This window comes from Amblyomma mixtum, chromosome 1 (genome assembly GCF_055824585.1).
Source record: "Amblyomma mixtum isolate Tamu chromosome 1, ASM5582458v1, whole genome shotgun sequence".
In the NCBI taxonomy this organism is placed as follows: Eukaryota; Metazoa; Arthropoda; class Arachnida; order Ixodida; family Ixodidae; genus Amblyomma; species Amblyomma mixtum.
In genome coordinates this window covers 86,073,632-86,092,815 of record NC_143012.1, presented here as the reverse complement: position 1 = coordinate 86,092,815, position 19,184 = coordinate 86,073,632, and the positions used below count along the sequence as shown (strand labels likewise).

At 47.5% G+C, this 19,184-nt stretch overlaps 1 protein-coding gene and 1 long non-coding RNA gene across 2 annotated transcripts in view; one reads left to right on the top strand and one right to left on the bottom strand.

Annotated features, from left to right (window-relative positions):
* The window catches only part of LOC149367099 (uncharacterized), a 434,438-nt gene that overhangs the window by 93,440 nt on the left and 321,814 nt on the right, over positions 1-19,184 (bottom strand). The window lies entirely within an intron of this gene.
* Positions 1,396-19,184, top strand: part of LOC149367106 (uncharacterized) — a 50,963-nt gene continuing 33,174 nt past the window's right edge. The window contains exons 1-4 of the mRNA XM_089554143.1: positions 1,396-1,885; positions 4,177-4,294; positions 10,044-10,278; positions 18,693-18,839. Of these exons, the coding sequence (XP_089410269.1) occupies positions 1,636-1,885; positions 4,177-4,294; positions 10,044-10,278; positions 18,693-18,839 (750 nt within the window). The 5' untranslated portion in view covers positions 1,396-1,635. The remainder of the gene's footprint in view (positions 1,886-4,176; positions 4,295-10,043; positions 10,279-18,692; positions 18,840-19,184) is intronic.

Sequence of the window (19,184 nt, the reverse complement as noted above, 5' to 3'; positions counted from 1 at the left end):
TTAGTCACAGGAACACCCTTTTTTTTCCACATAGTTGATCCTTGAGTACCGTTCGAGTTCTGCAACCCTTTTGTGAAGCTTTTCATTTTCATCTGCCAGCAGCTTGTTGGCAGCAATAAGCTCAGACTGCTTTGCTTTCATTGTCTCAAATTCCTTATTTATAAATTCAACACTGCTGAGCAAAGAAGCATTGTCGTCTCCATCAGGAGTTGTGAGTTTCGAAAGAACTTTTGCAGTGATCTTGGTCACCACTTCCTCAAGTTTTCCTTTAAGAAACAATTATAATTCTGCAACCCTTTGTGAGTTTGACATTCGTCGGCGTCGCAAATGAGTTTGACGAACAACAAAAAGTACAACAGCCGCTGGCAGCACTTGCGGCAAGAATTAATAAAGAGGCGAAAAACAGAGAAAATTAAATTCAGATAACCTGCAAAGCAGTTCGAAGATTTAGCGAAGCTTGCAGAAACCGCAAATGCTGCCAGAAAGTGATGAAGAGCTGGAGACGGGTCCTTGTATAGCTGGGCTTTCCGTTGGAGCAGAGGGCATATTCATCGAGGCATAAATGAGGGACAGTCAATTCCAGAAAACAGTTTGATATTGAACGTTGCATCTTCAGGGCCAACAGCAAAGCAAGTCACTAGATACCAGCAAACCTGCAAAGCAGTTCAGAGTTAGCAAAGCTTGCAGCAACCGCAAATGCAGCCAGAAAATGATGAAAAGCTGGAGACGGGTCCTTATAGAGCTGGGCTTTCCGTTGGAGCAGGGGGCATATCATTGATGCAGTGATGCACTTGATGGTATGGTTGCGCAGGTGTAGATGAGGGACAGTCAATTCCAGAAGCAAGTCGCTAGATACCAGCAAAACTGTGAAGCAGTTCAAAGGTTTAGCAGAGCTTGCAGAAACCACAAATGCTGCCATGTTCCCCCTCCATCGAAACACAGCCGCCGCTGTCGGGTTCAAACCCGGGTACCGAAATTGGTAAATTGGTTTTTGAGGAAAGGACTATCTGTTTCACATATCTCGTGAAAGGAGGAATGTGGGAGTGAAAGAAGAAAGAGGTGCGGTTCTCCGGAATAATTTCGACCACCTGGACCTGGATGGCACAGCGCTCGGGCGCGAAAGACGAAAGAGAGAAAGAGGTGCAGTAATGCAGGTCTCCGAAATGATTTCAACCACCTGGGGATCTTTAACGTGCACTGACATCGCACAGCACACGGGCGCCTTTTGCGTTTCGCCTGCATCGAAACGCGGCCGCCGCGGTAGCGTTCCAACCCGGGTACTACAGCTCGGTAGACGAACGCCTTGACCACTGAGCCACCGCGGCGGGCTGCCTATCCAGTGTCCAGAACGCACAACGCCAAGCCGCGTCTATAATTGCCCCGTACACCACTTTCGCTCTCTAAGCAGCCATTTTTTTTCTCCGGGGCCCTTCACCACCGTGCCTCTTTCTGTAATCTGTTTCGGTGGCGGCACCTGGTGGCTGAACGTTCAACAAGCCCCGCCGCGCGGTTGGCCGCGCGCGCTTGATCGAGGCGGCCGTGTCCGACGGCGCAGCGGCGCGACGCTTGCCAGCAGCGGAATGCCACTTCGGCGTCTGACTTCAGGTGGAAGTGTCTAAACGTTTCGAGAGCGCGATGGACGACTTTTCCATGGACGTGGACTTTAGCGAGCCGGGTCCGAGCAATGCGCTGCCGCTCGACTTGCGTCCGCTAGCGTTTTGCATTGAAGACTTTGAAACGGAAGAATTTGACAGCGACGAGTACGACTACTTAAACGACGTCGACGAGCCCGAGACAATTTTGTTCCCGGAATTTGCCGACTATGGGACGCCAGCGGACTTCTACGGTGACTTTGAGGAAAAAGCCGTTGAGAAACCTCTTCTCGGTGCGTATGCAGTGTACACGTACTGTCGTCTCCGACCGCTGAGCACTGTGCGCATGTGAGCTGCAGGGCCATTTCATAAGATGTATCTCTCGGGGGTTGGCCTTCGGTGCTAGCGCCGTTGAGTAATGGCGTAACGGGACGTCTTTTTGTACATTAATTGTACCAAATAATGCGACGCGCGGGCGTCTCATTCGCCGCTTTCCACTGCGACTGTGTTGAGGAGCGGTCTTAAAGGATGCGGAGTATCAACACGATTTGGGCTGCAGTTAACGTGGCCATAGGGACTGGCTTTGAAATAAAGGTTGAATACAGCAGTTTATCCGATGAGTCAAGTGATCAGGTCCAGACGGTTCGTGAAATGGTCAGGGTGCAATGACGGCGCCGTGACTGCACTACGACTGTGTATGTAATGCAGGGATTACAATAGGCTCTTTATGCTGTGAGAAATGTGTGGGCGTGGAATTGAGGATTGTGTCGCGCGAGAAGTTTGAAGGCAGCGTCCCGAAAGCGCCACCATGTGTTGAACGCACAGAATCGCCGCTTGAATGTGAAATGTATACACTACACCCCACCGATTTTCAGTGGCCCTCCACAATAGTTGGCGTGAACCACGCGTGAACTAAGGAAGCATTTAATAGGTCATATTTTGCAGCAAGGAGGAAGAATGCTCCTCCTGAATCTCTGGGTACTCTTTAGTTTTCTGAAAATTACGACTTAAAAAATTCGTAGGATATGCTTACGCTTTGTGGTGGACGCTACAGCATCTTGCAGCAGCCAGGGACGGAACGCCACTGCCCGTTCGGCGCGACGCCTTGCCTGCGTTGTACAAACCGATTTTTTTTTTTTTTGAGGAAAGCTAGGAAATGACGCAGCAACAGTCTTGCTTGGCTTGGTGGACACCCAAACCGGGCATGATACGATTTTTTTACGCAGCCCTCGATTATAGGTCGCCGGTTCGAATCCCTGCCGCGAGCTAGGCTCTATAGTAGAATACAACTAAAAGAAACAGCAGTTGCTAACACACTGGGCCGCGGTCCGCGGCGTTCTGTATTACTCCTCTGACCAATCGCAACGGGTCATGAAATCAGCTTTTTATAGCAGTAGCTTATGACATCTGACACAGATTGAGGATTTTTGGCGACGAACATCTGGAAGGCATCATGAATGCCTTTTAGAATATTTCTGATCTTGTTGGCTTCGCTCATGGAAGCGTTGATGAGCTTGAAAAGGTCGGAGACATTTTCTGTGCAGCTTGTAAAAGTTTTTGTGCCAAACTGTGCAAGCGTTGCTCGTCACGAAGCTTACGCACAGCGGGACGGCCAAAGACCTCTGTGAGGCTGGTTTTAAGATCCACCCAGCTGGAGATGTCAGCCTCATGGTTTCGGAGCCACAGATTGGCAACGTCACTCAAATAAAAAAAAACATTAGTAAGCTTGACGCTGTCATCCTAATATGTGTGTTAAACGCGTTCATAGGAGGCCAACTAATCCTCCACATCCGGGTCATCCGTGCCGCTGAAAAAGGCTGGGTCACGCTGCCGCACTGCACCGGAACAGATGACAGCCGAGGGGAGCGGTGATGCATGTTGGGTTGCGGTCTCAGGCATCGCGGAAATGGGAGGCAATGCAAGGCTGCGAAGATCCAGGGTGGGATTGCTGGCACCTCCACCACGTGTTGTGCAGGACGTCTTCAAAGGCGCTGCGTCCCGAACGACTAGCGGAACAGTCTAGGTACAGACAAGAGGCAGCGGTCAGTCCAGAGTACGTACGAGCATCGGAGCGGTTTTCACTTCTGGTCGTCTTCTTCCTTAAGCACCAGCTACATGATGGTTCGGGGGCCAAAGGCTTGTCTTACAATTACAAATTAAAATTACAAAAAGCTATGGCAGAGAGAGGGTAGGCAGATGGTTTCTTAACAGGGAAGGGGAAAACCTCAGGGTGCTTGCCAAAAAAAAACGATTTTGTTCACTCATCGAGTAACACGGGATGCCATGAATGGTCGCCAGTGTTATCAACTATTGATTTTTAAAGTTGTAGCCTACTACAGGACTGATACTGCTGTAATAACTATGCAAAAGGTTTATATCGGTGGTAGACTGCGTTGCATCGCTTTCCGATCGAAGGCGATGATGCTAAGTGCAATATTTGCCTTGAGCCTGGCGCAGGAGGATTGCGTTTGGTTCCCTTGTGTTACCTGACTGCGATTGAGAAGAGTTGTGGATGAGGGTTTCTACATATGTTTCATTTTGTGTTTGTGGGGCTAAAAAAGAGGGATGCTTCTCCTTTGCTCAGGCTCGAGCAGTGCACAAGCTCCCTCTGACCTGCAGCAGTGCTTGGAAGAGAACCGTTGCTATCAAGAACTTATACAAGCTGGGATTGCGCTTCTCATGGAAATCCTGGAGGGGATCAGGTAAGGCGTTATTTTGCACTTGGCTGTCTACAGGAGTTTTGCATTGAATATGCTCACCGGTTGGTAGGTGCCTATCTCAAATTTTGGCAGCGTAAGACTGGATGTGCATTTTCAGGCTAATGAATACCATATCATCTAGCTGGCACTCGAAAGCTGAAGACCGAATGAAAAAAAAAAAAAAATCTTTCCATGATTATAAGCCTGCCAATAAAACAGTTGAGAATGACAGCAGGGACAGCATGCAAATGGCATTTATTTCCACGAACCTGGTCCCGTTTATTCGTCCTCGTCATCGCTGACCTCCTTTAACTTCCCTCTTCGTACAGGTACACTGGAATCATCAAGTGCATTGGAAATGCTGCACTTTCAGAACAAGCATGCAACCAAGCTTTTTGGTATATGTCATCCCAGGCTGCACAACCCAGCTAGCTGCAACTTCTAGTGACATGCACTTGATGCAGCCTGTTGAGTTAGCTCGCACGTTTCGCTGGTCCCACGGAATGCCTCGCTGTCTGGCCTCGCTCTCGTGCTTTGCTCTCTTGTATTGCTCTCTTGCATTGCTCTCTTGCATTGCTCTCTTGCACTGCTTTCTTGCACTGCTCTCCTGCCAGCCCTCTCGCTTTGGCTTCTAGCACTACTGTGGTCACTGGAAGTGCCTCTGACTTCTGTGATTTCATGAACGCTGCCAGTGCTGATTCCACTTTGGGATGGTGGCCTTTCTTCAGGCCTGTGAAGGTCCTCCTGATTGCGGTGCATGCAAAAAGTTCATCACGCTGTCCCTTCCAATGGGGAACAGTCTTTTCATCCACGCCGAGCGCCTGACCGGCTTGCAGGTTTCGAGACTGCTCTGCAGCGAGCACAATTAACTTTTCGCCTGAAGGTGGCACTATAATGACACTGTCTGCTTGGTGCCATGAGGTCGGCGAAAAACCTCATGTGAAAAACTTGCACTACTGCGGAATGTGCCCATGCCACCGCATGAAGCGAAACGAGGTATAAATGGCAACCATTGCGTGCGTGTGCTTTTGTCGGGATTGGCTAGGGATAGTGACGGCTGCAGTGCTGTCTTCTGTTGGCATTTCATGGGGCCACCACTTGTGTGCTACTTTTTTTTTTGTTTCATGCGTTATTGTCTTATATTATGAACACAGCAACAAAATCCTCGAATCTAAGCTGACCTAAGAGTTTCGTATCTCATGTTTTAAAAAAGATATCAGCCTAGATTCAAATAAATACGGTACTGGTGCCAAGAACATTCTGCTAGTCTCTATGAGTCTAATGAGTGACTTAACTAACCGCTATCATTGGTGGTCGAAAAATGTCATTGTGCGCATACTTTCGGCATTATAAATGTCTTGGGTGCCACCCAGTGGCATGACAAAACAGCAATCGTTGAAATCTCTCAAGCGCTGGGGATATTCAGAGCTGAACACAATCCTGATTTTGTGGGTCTTGTGCTATCGAATGTCTTTCCCAAGACTAAAAGATATTGGCAACCACTGCTGGTGCTTTGCAAAGCTGTTCATTTGGTAGGGATTTGGTTCGTCACATGTAGTCATGCCGACAGTGTTTATGCAGTGGACACAATTGCATGCTGCAGAGCGAACCATTTCACATATGTTTATACCTTGGCATATGGAATTTTCCTGTCCCAAACTGGTGGTCTTAGCTTTAAAGGGACGCCAAGAACCACCCATCCATTTTTTATTCCGAGTAAAAATAGTCTTTTGCCCTGTGGCTGTGTTGATGTTAAATAGAATTCAGCGCAAATAAACGGACAAGGGACGAAGTAAGGGACACAGAGACGCACACGAGCGCTATCTACCAACTGTTTATCCATGCTGAAGCGCCCTTGGTGTTCTCAGCGCCCAACAAGCTGTCCAAGCTATGCCCTCGCATCACTGGTTGTGCCGGCAGGGGCTGCAATAAAAAACATGGGATCGCCACGCCAAATGTGCAATAGGTGTGGTGTACTGCATCCCCCTCTCATGTGGGGCTTTCATATGTTGGCCAAACTGGCCGCTGTATTATTGACCGGCTACGGGAGCACGCCAAAAACATAGAAAATAACGACACGAATGTGAATCTTGTGCGGCACCTTGCTTCGTGTAAATGTGGGGCAGGATTAGAGAAGACCACGGTTCTTGGCAAGAGTGGCAATTATAAGGCAAGGCTCGTTTTAGAATCTTATTATATCAAAAAGCTGTCCGAACTTTGCGTCAGTGGCACGTCTGTACACATATACTCAGCTGAATGTGCTTTTTCAGTTTCGTTTTTTGATTAACTTGTTTGCTTGATGGATGTGCATTATCTGTACCTCTACGCGCATGCTCTCCATTCCCTTCATATATATCCCCTGTACTTCAGCGTGAATAAACAGTTGGTAGTTAGCGCTCGTGTACGTCTCTGTGTCCCTTACTTCGTCCCTTCTTTGTTTATTTGCGCTGAATTCTATTTAACAAGCTTCACCAACTAGCCCGGCAGCTTGCTCTCCTGAGCTATGTTGATGTTTGTCCAACAACAGAACACAAATTTAGGGATAAGAAAATTGGATTTAAAAATGGAACACATTTAGGAACTCGTGATCGCAGTTCGGAAGTGAATGGTGGCGTAGCCTAACACCAGGTATCTAATCGTTGAAAAAAAAAAACGTCTTTGCAGTTCCCTAGCGGAAACGGTCTGTGGGGACATTTACACTTCACTTAGTGACTTTTCATTGCTTTTGGAAGCTGCGTTTTCAGTTAAAATTTCACCTTTGTCGTTAAACTGCGGTAATCTGTTGGTGCAAGCCAACTTCAATATGCTTTCAGTGTCCCGATTCTGTCCAGCTTGATAGAATGGTGAGATCTGTTCTTTCTCTTCTTTCAGTATGCTTTCAGTGTCCCGATTCTGTCCAGCTTGATAGAATGGTCAGATCTCTACTTTCTCTTCCTTCAATACGCTTTCAGTGTCCCGATTCTGTCCAGCTTGATAGAATGGTGAGATCTGTACTTTCTCTTCTTTCACTATGCTGTCAGTGTCCCGATTCTGTCCAACTTGATAGAATGGTGAGATCTCTACTTTCTCTACCTTCAATAAGCTTTCGGTGTCCCGATTCTGTCCAACTCTACTTTCTCTTCCTTCATTATGCTTTCAGTGTCCTGATTCTTTCCAGCGTGACAGAATAGTGAGACCTCTACTTTCTCTTCCTTCAGTATGCTTTCAGTGTCCCGATTCTGTCCAGCTTGATAGAATGGTCAGATCTCTACTTTCTCTTCCTTCAATACGCTTTCAGTGTCCCGATTCTGTCCAACTTGATAGAATGGTGAGATCTCTACTTTCTCTACCTTCAATAAGCTTTCAGTGTTCCGATTCTGTCCAACTCTACTTTCTCTTCCTTCATTATGCTTTCAGTGTCCAGATTCTGTCCAGCTTGACAGAATAGTGAGATCTCTACTTTCTCTTCCTTCAGTATGCTTTCAGTGTCCAGATTCTGTCCAGCTTGACAGAATAGTGAGATCTCTACTTTCTCTTCCTTCATTATGCTTTCAGTGTCCAGATTCTGTCCAGCTTGACAGAATAGTGAGATCTCTACTTTCTCTTCCTTCAGTATGCTTTCAGTGTTCCGATTCTGTCCAGCTTGATAGAATGGTGAGATCTGTTCTTTCTCTTTCAGTATGCTTTCAGTGTCCCGATTCTGTCCAGCTTGATAGAATGGTCAGATCTCTACTTTCTCTTCCTTCAATACGCTTTCAGTGTCCCGATTCTGTCCAGCTTGATAGAATGGTGAGATCTGTACTTTCTCTTCCTTCATTATGCTTTCAGTGTCCCGATTCTGTCCAGCTTGATAGAATGGTGAGATCTGTTCTTTCTCTTCTTTCAGTATGCTTTCAGTGTCCCGATTCTGTCCAGCTTGATAGAATGGTCAGATCTCTACTTTCTCTTCCTTCAATACGCTTTCAGTGTCCCGATTCTGTCCAGCTTGATAGAATGGTGAGATCTGTACTTTCTCTTCTTTCACTATGCTGTCAGTGTCCCGATTCTGTCCAACTTGATAGAATGGTGAGATCTCTACTTTCTCTACCTTCAATAAGCTTTCGGTGTCCCGATTCTGTCCAACTCTACTTTCTCTTCCCTCATTATGCTTTCAGTGTCCAGATTCTGTCCAGCGTGACAGAATAGTGAGACCTCTACTTTCTCTTCCTTCAGTATGCTTTCAGTGTCCCGATTCTGTCCAGCTTGATAGAATGGTGAGATCTGTACTTTCTCTTCTTTCAGTATGCTGTCAGTGTCCCGATTCTGTCCAACTTGATAGAATGGTGAGATCTCTACTTTCTCTACCTTCAATAAGCTTTCAGTGTCCCGATTCTGTCCAACTCTACTTTCTCTTCCTTCATTATGCTTTCAGTGTCCCGATTCTGTCCAGCTTGATAGAATGGTGAGATCTGTACTTTCTGCTCCTTCAGTATGCTTTTTGTGTTCAGATTCTGTCCAGCATGATCAAATGGTGAGACCTCTACTTTCTCTTCTTCCAATATGCTTTCAGTGCCCAGATTCTGTCCAGCTTGATAGAATGGTGAGATCTGTACTTTCTCCTCCTTCAATATGCTTTCAGTGTCCCGATTCTGTCCAGCTTGATCGAATAGTGAGATCTGTACTTTCTCTTCCTTCAAACCAATGGGCAGTGAACCACCCATGGACATCCTGCAGACATCCTGAACATCTGCAGGATGTCCAAGGGAGTTTCAATGCCTATTGGGAATATGTTTTCAGTGCCCAGATTCTGTCCAGCGTGATAGAATGGTGAGATCTGCACTTTCTCTTCCGAGGAGGTTGCGGTTGCAGTTCCGTGTTATCATTTCTGGAAGTAATTACTCAATAGCGTCTACCGGAGTGCAGCCTTTGTGCTAAAAATGAAAAGTTTGGAACTTTTTTAAAAACTTCGCCGTTAAACGAAAATGTGCCTTGATCTATGACTAGAGCCCAGGACCAGCCTGGAGTACATGCTCCACTAACTAGGCTAACCAGGATGGCAAGCGTCGGTGCAAGATCGTACTGATCAACAACTAGGGCTGGGAACGATTGTAGTTTGCTGCATTAGACAGCATATGTACTGTACCAGTTCCCAGTTTGTTCCCAGTTCCCAAGCTCTCAGTTCCCAAGTGATGGGAACTGTACCAGTTCCCATCACTTGAATCACGCCGCATAATCTCACGTCTTTGCCTGCTTCATCACTTCTTCCACCATCCAGCTTCAAGACACCCACTTCTAAAATCCCCGATGAGAACTTCAAGTCGCCTCAGCCATAGCCACCCCATAGCCGGTATCAAGACCCGTACATTAGCAATGAATAGTTCATTTTTCCCCAATGCAGTAACACTCTGGAATGCCCTACCTAACGACATAGTTTTATGCAACCATTCAAAGTACTTTTGTACAGAACTCGCCCGTCATCTTCAGAATAAGTGAATTCCTTGTCACATTTACCACGTATGGAACACCGACTTTCATGTGTGCTTGCTGCCGCAAGCGAATTTTTTTCTTTGTATGCTTTCACTGCGCATGTAAACCCTTTATCCTTTTTCCTTATTTTTTTGTCTTTAGCTTTTGAAGTTTGTTGTGTGTGTTCATTGTGCGTGTATTTTTTATGCTTCTTTTATATGAATTTTAGCCCCTCCTTATGTAATGCCCTCGGGCCTTTAAGGATGAAATAAATGAAATGTTGAGACTGTTGTGAGCGCGTGGCGACGTGTGGTGGCACTCTGCGCAGGCAGCAGCAGAAGGAGCTGCCCGCACTGCTGACGGGTCAGACACAGCGCCGTAACAAGCCCAAGGTGCGCAAGAACTGGTATCATTCCATGGTCTTCCACCACCCGTATTTTCGGGATGTGAACGGCATGCCGGCGCCCCCCAACGTGGACGTGCTCACCAAGCGGGCCAACAAGGAGCTGGACCCATACATATCGCCAGCCATGCCGTGGACTGCCGACGAGCACAGTGCCCTGGTATAACACCCGTGCCAGCTTTCAGTGCTCTTGGCTTTGCATGGGAGGTGCCAGTTGGCTTAAGAGTCACTGGATTTTTCTGTGATTCGGTGCAGCTTTTTGGTTACAGTGAAGAGTAAGAGTGAAGGAATGTGAGCTCTGTGCATTCATGGGGCTTTCTCATCCAAGATGGGGTGGTTCTTGTGCATTTGATCCTCCGTAAGTATATGGCATAGTCAGATTGGAACGAGACCTGAACGGCCGTACCATACTTATGCATGGCAAGAAAATTGATCTGTACATTGTAAGGTGATGTAGATCGGCCTTTGGAATGTTGTCAGATTTAGAGAGATGCTTGGGAAAACCGTGTCAAATTTCTGTTGCCAGCGAAATCCAATAGTTCGGCATTTCATGGCTTGGTTGTCACTTGTCTGGCAGTGAAAGACAAATTTATTGCTGTGAGGTTTGGGTTCAAGGTTTAAAAAGTTTCTCCTGCCACTCAGAGTCAAAATTTGGGGCTCTCTGGTGACGTAATCACTGAAAAACAACCTAAAAGTAGACTCCGTGATTGTTGACAGTGAGTGGGGCAGTCTATCAGCAGACGAAATGAAAGCTACCATTGGCCGAGCATAGCAGGCACTTTTTATCAGGCATTGGCTCGTTTGCACCTCCCTCGTTAGGGGTCCTGTTCCCGATCCTGACAACCTCAGCTTTACTTCAGCAACCTCATCTCCGTAGGGCATGTGATACAGGTTCATGAGAATCGGCCAATGCCACTGGCTGGAAGGGGGAAGGGGGGGAAGGACAGTGAAGAGCTGCTTTTTTCTTAACTTGTATCCGTCCGTACTGTCTTCTGGGACAGCTATATGTGGGATCTCCTCTCGAGCCAGTAGCGTTATTTTCGTACGTCGTTGCTGAAAACTGTCGCATTCTTGGGCTGGGTAACGAGGACACTGTTGAGGTGAGCTTGGGCCTTTGCACTGGTGTAAGCCATGAAGTGTTATCACCAAATAACGTGCGAACACCACACCTGTGGTGGTCACATGTTATCTGGTTAGCCCCAGCAGCGGGTGTTACGGTTCAGCATGTGGCTCAGCTTTTGCATCAGCTGCTTTACCCAGGAGGACAGTCCGAAAAATCGGGGGAATCTTTTAGTATCGCTAATGCTGAGGTGAATGAGCCGCAGTGCTATCGCCGCTCTTGTTTTGAAGTTCTTACTCACATGTCATGACTGTGGAGGTTGCTGACGGAAATAGCAACAAATATGCCTGTAAGGCTCCTGATCAGAGCTTGTACCAGCTCACAGTGCTCGTTTGGCTGATTTGATGGTACTGCCGCACTTGCCATTTCTGGAAGATGCTGCATGCGTATCTTATCGGCTTAACACCAGCTGTGTCAGCTTCTACCATAGAAGTTTCATCGTCTACCGTTGAAGGCTGGTCAGATGGATTACTCCACTGACAAAGAAATAGTCACGCACGCTCGGCAAAATCACCGATGCCGTGCACTAGACTGTAGCTCTTTGTGGGCAATGGAAGTTGAGACGTGTGATGTCCAGTCCCGCTTTAACCCCATGGAAGCCTGGGGGCACTCGGTGCGCTAAGCTATAGTTACTGAGGCGACTACTGTTGGGGGTTTGTCGTACTAGTTTGAATGGTCACCCGTAACCTTTCTTGCATAATGTCCCCCTCCTTCTAATGGTACAGGTGCCTTTTCCTCTTTGCATAAACTCTGTGAATGTAGACAATAAATGCATTTCTTTGTTATTAAAGTTGTATGTGAATGGGATATCTTATAGAAGCCGATGTATTCCATTAATAATATCCTCTTTGTCTACACTATTAGCAAAATTGAGCGCAAATGGAACTAAATTACTTGTCATCTAGCACATGCCCATAGGGGTTTTTATATACATTTTAATGGAGTATCCCATTTACTCTTTTTATGAATGGAGTTCTTTAGGTTTGGTTTGAATTATGGGGGTTTAGCATCCAAAAGAAACTTGGGCTTTGAGGGACGTCGTAGTGAAAGGCTGCGGAAACTTTGACCACCTGGGGTTTTTTAATGTGCACTGACATCGCACAGTACAGGGGCGTCTGGAATTTCGCCTTCATCGAAATTCGGCCGCCTTGGCCGGGATCGAACCCGCCTCGGATGAAAGGGTATAGACACCATGTTTGTGATCCATTTCTGTGGAGAGGAAAGGTTTTACTCTCTGCGCCATGTTTGTGCGTCCTCATTCCAGATTCATTCTCACCACCATGGCTGTAAAACAAATGGACAGGAAGCAACAGAAGTCCTTGACGCCCACTTTCTTATGGATTAAGATTATGGTTAGCATTCTTTTAGGCGTCTGGCACGCTCGAGGCCATGAGGCACAGCGTGTACAGAGTGGCTAGTTTTTCTAGCGCCATCTCCCCACCATCCTTCAACAGATCTGGTGTTACCTGATCCTCACCAACTGCTTTCCCCCCCTTTTTTGCATTGGGGGGAGGGATGACTCAAAGCAACTTGGCTTCAGAATGGTATTTCTAGAGAGGACAATTCTCCAGTTTATTTCATCATTGGGTGAAAGAAGCAGAGTGGTGAATGTTGCTTATTTTTACTCAATAATGATTCAGTACAGGATTCAGCATGTGGAGTTTAAATGGCAACATCAGCCATTTTAAACTTCCATTAGCGTCCTCCTTCTGGGCACGCCTAGATCTGGGAAACTTTTTGGCTCAAACTGTGGACGTGACAGACATCGGGGTCAGTTATTAGGGGCATTAAATGCTTACATTGCTGTATTGAAGAGGCTGCTTGAGAAGACGCCTTGCATGCAGCCTGAACTGATGTGGAATTCTCTCAGAATCAGTGCCGATGATCTCCAGACTTAAACGTCGATAGTAGAGAGAGGGCAGGTAGATGGATTTCTGCACAACACGAAGTGAACTAGCGAGAGGAGCCTGAGGGGGGCTTTGGCGGCGTTTAGGCAAGAGGTCTTGTCTTCAACCACATGAAAACAACTCCTCTTGTCGAACCACTGGCTAAGCATCCCGGTTCTTGTTCATACTTAGCTTAGTGTTCCCGGAGACTGTGATGGGGCCAGATTGATTAGATTGGGCGAGACACTGATGAAGCGAGCCTGCTAGTTGAGCCGCCATGTTTTATTCTTCTCATAGTGGCCAACAGAGTGGTAACATTCGGCTAGATGCCGATTACAAACACTACACTACCCTCCTTGGAGAAAGTTAAATGGATGTGCACACATTGTCACAGTTCACTGTAGAAAGGTCTCTCACTAGCAAACAGTCACAAAGTCAGGTCTCAAAGTCAGAGAGATGACGTGGAGGTTTTCTGTTTCTCTGTGGATAGCGCCGTGTTGGAGAACTCTGGTGCAATGCAGGTGGTGTAGGCGGGAACTATGTAGGAGGTGCAGGCTGGTTCACTACAGGTGGTGGATATATGATGTCATCACGGTCGAGCGGTGTTGTGGCTGATGCTTGTTTGAGGCCGGAGACATCTTTGAAAAAACTTGAGTTGCGCGTTATTACTCTGTTTTCTCTCGATGCCTTGATTTGTGATTCATGAATGCTTACAATGGTATAAGGGTCTGGATCATAGTATGGAGTGAACTTGTCGCGTCTCTCTTGCTTGCACAAGACTCGTTGACCGATACAGAAGCGATGTGGTTGAGTATGTCTTTGTGCGTCAGCATGATGTTTGTTGTATGCCTTTTTTTCGAGCACGGTTGTTTTCAACCTTGTTAAGTCTTCATTGTGCGGAGGAGCTTCACTGTAGCACGGCAGAAGATTCCTCATTGGTCTGCCAAACAGCAGTTCATATGGCGATCTTCCTGTTGTAAGGTGTTTGGAAGATCTATATGACATCAGGAAAGTGTCAACCTCTACTTTCCAATCTGTGTTCAAGCTGGCTTGTGTGAACATGCTTTTTCAATGTTCTCATGAACCGTTCAGATTCACAATTAGCTTGAGGCTACAAAGGTGTGATCCGATTGTGTCGAAATCCTAACTCTTTCGAGAGTGCAGCAAACTCTCTTGCCTTGAAATGGTGGTCCATTGTCAGTTTTTACCTGTGCAGGGATTCCGAACTGGCAAAACACTCGTCACAGCAAGGGGAGCACATTGTTCGCACTTGTGGAATGTGTGACTTGTACTACTGGGTATCACGAGAAGTCATCTATAACCACCATAGCGTACTTTCCATCTGGGAACGGACCACAAAAGTCAACCGAAACTTCCTCCCAGGGATCATTGGGTGGTTCAGTGATGGCAAGTGGTTCTTGCTTTGCTTGGGGAACGACTGCTTGACATGGTAGGCAGCTTTTAATCAAAGTGTGCACTAGTTTATCCATGCCTGGAAACCAAACTTTTTCTCTCAGCATTTGCTTTGTTTTGACGATCCCTTGATGACCCTTTTGGGCGAGCAGCACTGCTTGCTTCTGCAGGCTAGTGGGAAGAACTAGGCGCGTTCCTCGAAGGACGATGCCCTCAGGTGTTGTTGTTAGTTCCCACTTTATGGATGCAAATGGCTTCAGTTCAACTGAGACCCAGCTGCTAGGTGTCGGGTGCTGGATAGCACTGACAAGTAATTGTAGCTGCTGGTCTGCTTTAGTTTCTTCAGCAACATCTTGAACTGAGAAGGCATTTGGGATGCTGTGGCACTGGATGAAGTTAACGTACTCATTGGGTACTTTGTCGATGCGGGCATGTACTTTCATCTCGGGAACCGGGTGCCTGGAAAGCTAATCGGAAGGGTTGCTACTTCCTGCGGTGTGCTGCACATCGAACTTGTACTGTTGAATGCGTAGAGCGAGGCGCTCAGTGCGGGCAGATGGTGATGATCTTGGGTTTCCCAGTATGCTCACTAAAGGCTTGTGACCAGTCAGCAAAAGAAAGTGAATTCCACAAAGATAAAGGCGAAAGTGTTCCATTGCCCATACAGCTTCAAGCATTTCACATTCTATTTGGGAGTAGCGGCTTTCAACAGGTGTGAGCGCTCTACTTGCATAGGCTATCACTGCAATGTGTTCACCGACACGTTGTGTGAGGATAGCACCCAGTCCATGTGGACTTGCATCTACTACCTGTTCTGTCGGCTTGGATGGGTCAAAGTAAGCAAGGGTGGATGCATCAGACATGGCTTGCTTTAAGCTCTCAAAAGTGGTCGTTCTGTCCACTCCCATGCAACGTTCTTCAATGTCAGTTCACGTAATGGCTGTGAGATCGGCTAGATTTCTCAGGAATCTGCCTGAATAGTTGATTATGCCTAGCAGGCTCTTCACTTCTTGCGGTGACTCTGGTGTTTTGATTTGTAGGAAGGTTGGTATTTTCTTGGGATTAGGACGAACGCCGTCAGCTGAGAAAATAAGTCCAAAGAAGTTCAGTTCTCGTTGATGAAAGTGACACTTTTTTTCGTTGCGTGTCAGTCCAGCTTCTTGGAGTCGCTGCTGAACTGCTTTCAATGAGGCGTCATGCTCTGGTTTTGTTTGTCCAAAAACAAGGATGTCGTCACTAACATTCATTGAGCACTTGGCGGATGGTGTTTTGAAAGATTTCAGCCGCACTGCTGATGCCAAAGTTGAGACGTTTGTAGCGAAACAAGCCGACATGTGTTGAGAAAGTTGTGAGCTGCCTTGAAGAAGTGTCAAGTTCCAACTGATGATATCCATTCTTCAGGTCAAGGTTGGAGAATACGGTTGCTCCATTCAAGGCAACAATGATGTCATCCACTGTCGGACACAAATGTCGTTCACGTTGAACGACACTCTTCACAACACGCATGTCAGTGCAGATTCGAATTTCATCAGGCTGATGTGGTTTAGGCACAATAACCACAGGGGACACCCACGGTGTAGGTCCGATGGCTGGCTCTATGATGTCTTCTGACAGGAGGCGTTCAAGTTCTTTTTCTGTGGCATCACGTAAGGCAAACGGAATACGCCTGTGTGGTTGTGCAACAGGTGGGACTGTGTCGTTCACAAAAAGGTGGATGGGCTGATTTTTGAGTTTTCCAACTCCACTAAACAATTTGGGGAATGCTTCCACGATTGACTTGTCACCTGGATTGTCAGAAACTCGGTACGTGATCTGGACAAGCCCCAGGTTGGTTGCTGCTGTGAAGCTTAAGAGTGGTGCACAGTTTCCTGGAATGACAAAAATGTCTTCATCAATGCACTTATCTTTGTATCTCATTGTAACAGAGACTTTGCCCAAAAGTTGAAGTGGAGACGTTGATTTGTATGGGAACACTCTGATGGATTTTTCTTGGAGATTCACATTTAGGCGACAGCTCTTCAAGTCATTTTTGCCAACATTTGACACTGTAGCACCTGTGTCAATCACAAAAGTGACTAGCACATTGTTGACAGTGACAATAGCCTTTGGAGACGAACTTGCTTGAGGGGAAGTCATGGCAACAAAAACGTACTCGTCGCTGCTTGGACTGGTGTCACAGGTGGCTGCAGGCTCTCTAGTACTTGAACTCTTCTTACTGCAGGCTGTGTGTTTGAGTCACTGTCATAGTCCACTGCATGTACTGTTCTCCTGGTTGAGCGACAGAACCGTGCAAAATGACCAACTCTGTTACATGCCTTGCAAGTCTTGCCCCATGCAGCACAACTGGATCGACTGCCTTGGTGAGGCCACTTGCCGCCACAGTTGCGACAATCTGCTGACGAGACACGAGGTCGTTGCGGTGTGTAGGCCTGCCGTGGCATCTGTCGTTCATTTCTTTGGTGTTGGCCATGGTGTTGTCCTTCCTTGTGCACTGTGAACACCGCTGCGTTGTTATCGACGTGCTTTTCGATTTCGGACACATCCCGTTCGACATCCTCGAGCATTCTTCCTTGCTTAAGTAAGTCTGGTAACGTGAGGGAATGAAGTATGGCATACTTTCGGAGGCGAGACGATGTTGTGGCGAGAATGATTTGGTTCTTGACTCAGAGTCGACGTTTTCGAAGTTACAGTGGCGAGAAAGCTGCCGGAGGCGTGCTTAGAAGGCGTCCATGACTCACCAACATTTTGCTGAGCTTGACGATATTTGTAGATGGCAAATGTTGAAATATGCATTCAGTTTCGCTCGAGCGGCATCGTATTCCGGCGTCGATGTACTCTGCGTGGTTTGGGTCATGCTTGTAGCCGTTGCATCTTGCACAGCACTGTCAAGGAGCGAGCGATATATTTCGTAGACTTCTTCACCGACGTAGTGCAGGAGGAGCGCCTTCTCGCGTGCATCTGCCGAGGTATCGCAAGCTAAAAGAAAGTTTTCGAACCTTTCTATCCACTTTGTCCATTCGTGACCAATATTGTTGTCGTCGGTAGCGCGAAGGTCAAAACTCGGGAAGGCAGGGAGCTCACTCATGTGCCATGGCTACGATTGCCGGTAGCCGCTTGTTGCCGATCGGTGATTGGACGGACTGACTCTTGATGTAGTGGTACTCACATGAGATGAAAGAGCACTTCTGACACCATATTAGTGTTCCCGGAGACTGTGATGGGGCCCGATTGATTGGATTGGGCGAGACACTGATGAAGCGAGCCTGTTAGTTGAGCCGCCATGTTTTATTCTTCTCATAGTGGCCGACAGAGCGGTAACATTCGGCTGGATGCCGATTACAAACACTACACTTTAAAGTTATTTAAAAAGTGGCTGAGGTTCAACTCGGTTGAATCTGGTTATACGAGGCGAAAGCTCGGTTAAGCATGGTTAGACACAGTTCTCGGCCCCCAGAGTCTGCAGGGTGGTCCGACTCGACTTGTCGTCATTGTTACAGTCGCATGGCTGGGACCCATCTGTGGCTCTGCCATGACTCTGTGAAACACCAAGCAGTGCCCGCGCTTATATTTAGGCGAATGGGAGTCAGGTGGTTAGGCTCAGCTGTGAGGCAAAGCGCGCGCGCGGCAGCGACCCACTGATGATTCACGCGATTAGGTGCACCTGCCGAGTGAGCAAGTGCTGCCCGCTCTCTACATCACAGCCGTGGTATCGAAGCACGGAAAATCACTTTGTACAGTGCATAGCAACCAGCTGCGTTCCATCGAAGGTCATTTTCTCAACTCGACATGACCTTCAGCTTTGCATGCGAGAAGCGGAGCTCTCGCTCCAAAAGAACCATTTGTGCAATTGGTTGCCATACTCTAAATTTTATACATCGGTCACTTGAAGCAATGTTACGAGCTACAAAAACTGCAGATAAGTGCGTGTCGTTGTCATAGCTGCAAAACTGGAACTGTCATAAGTTCCACTCCTCTGGCCTGGTGAACCTGTTTGCTTCGGAAGGGAAAAGTAGACTGCTTGCTCTGCTGTCAAAAAAACCGGAGGGCATTTGCGCTGTCATGCTGATCAAAAGTGCAGAGTTCAGCTCCTGCATAGTCTCGCCTCGCTTACGGTTACAGTGCAGTTGCCGCTGTTTTTCTTGCGTTTGTGCCCAGGTGAAAGCAGTGCACAGCAACCTGCTCCAGCAAAACCTGGACGCCCTGCAGAGTCGTGAGGTGGCGCTCGCCGAGCGACTCCTGAAGACTGAAGACCCCGAGCAGACGGCTGTGCTCAAGGAGCGCATGCGCCAGACAAATGCAAAGGTACGTCCGTCCATGCTTGCGTGCTGTTTGCCGGTGGGAGGGAAGTCTCCAACCACTTGGGCCACACGTGGGATAGATAGATAGATAGGTAGAGAGGGGAAAGGCAGGGATGTTAACCGGAAAGGATTCCGGTTGGCTACTCTGCACAGGGGAAGGGAATGAGGGGATTAAAGAGGGAAGAGAGAAGGAACGGGAAACAGTCACAATCGGTCAATCAAGGCGGTCTCTCTCAAAAAACAGAGCCGCCGCGATGGCTTAGCGGTTATGGTGCTCGGCTGCTGACCCAAAAGACGCGGGTTCGATCCCAGCCGCGGCGGTTGAATTTCTTTGCAGGAGAAATTCTAG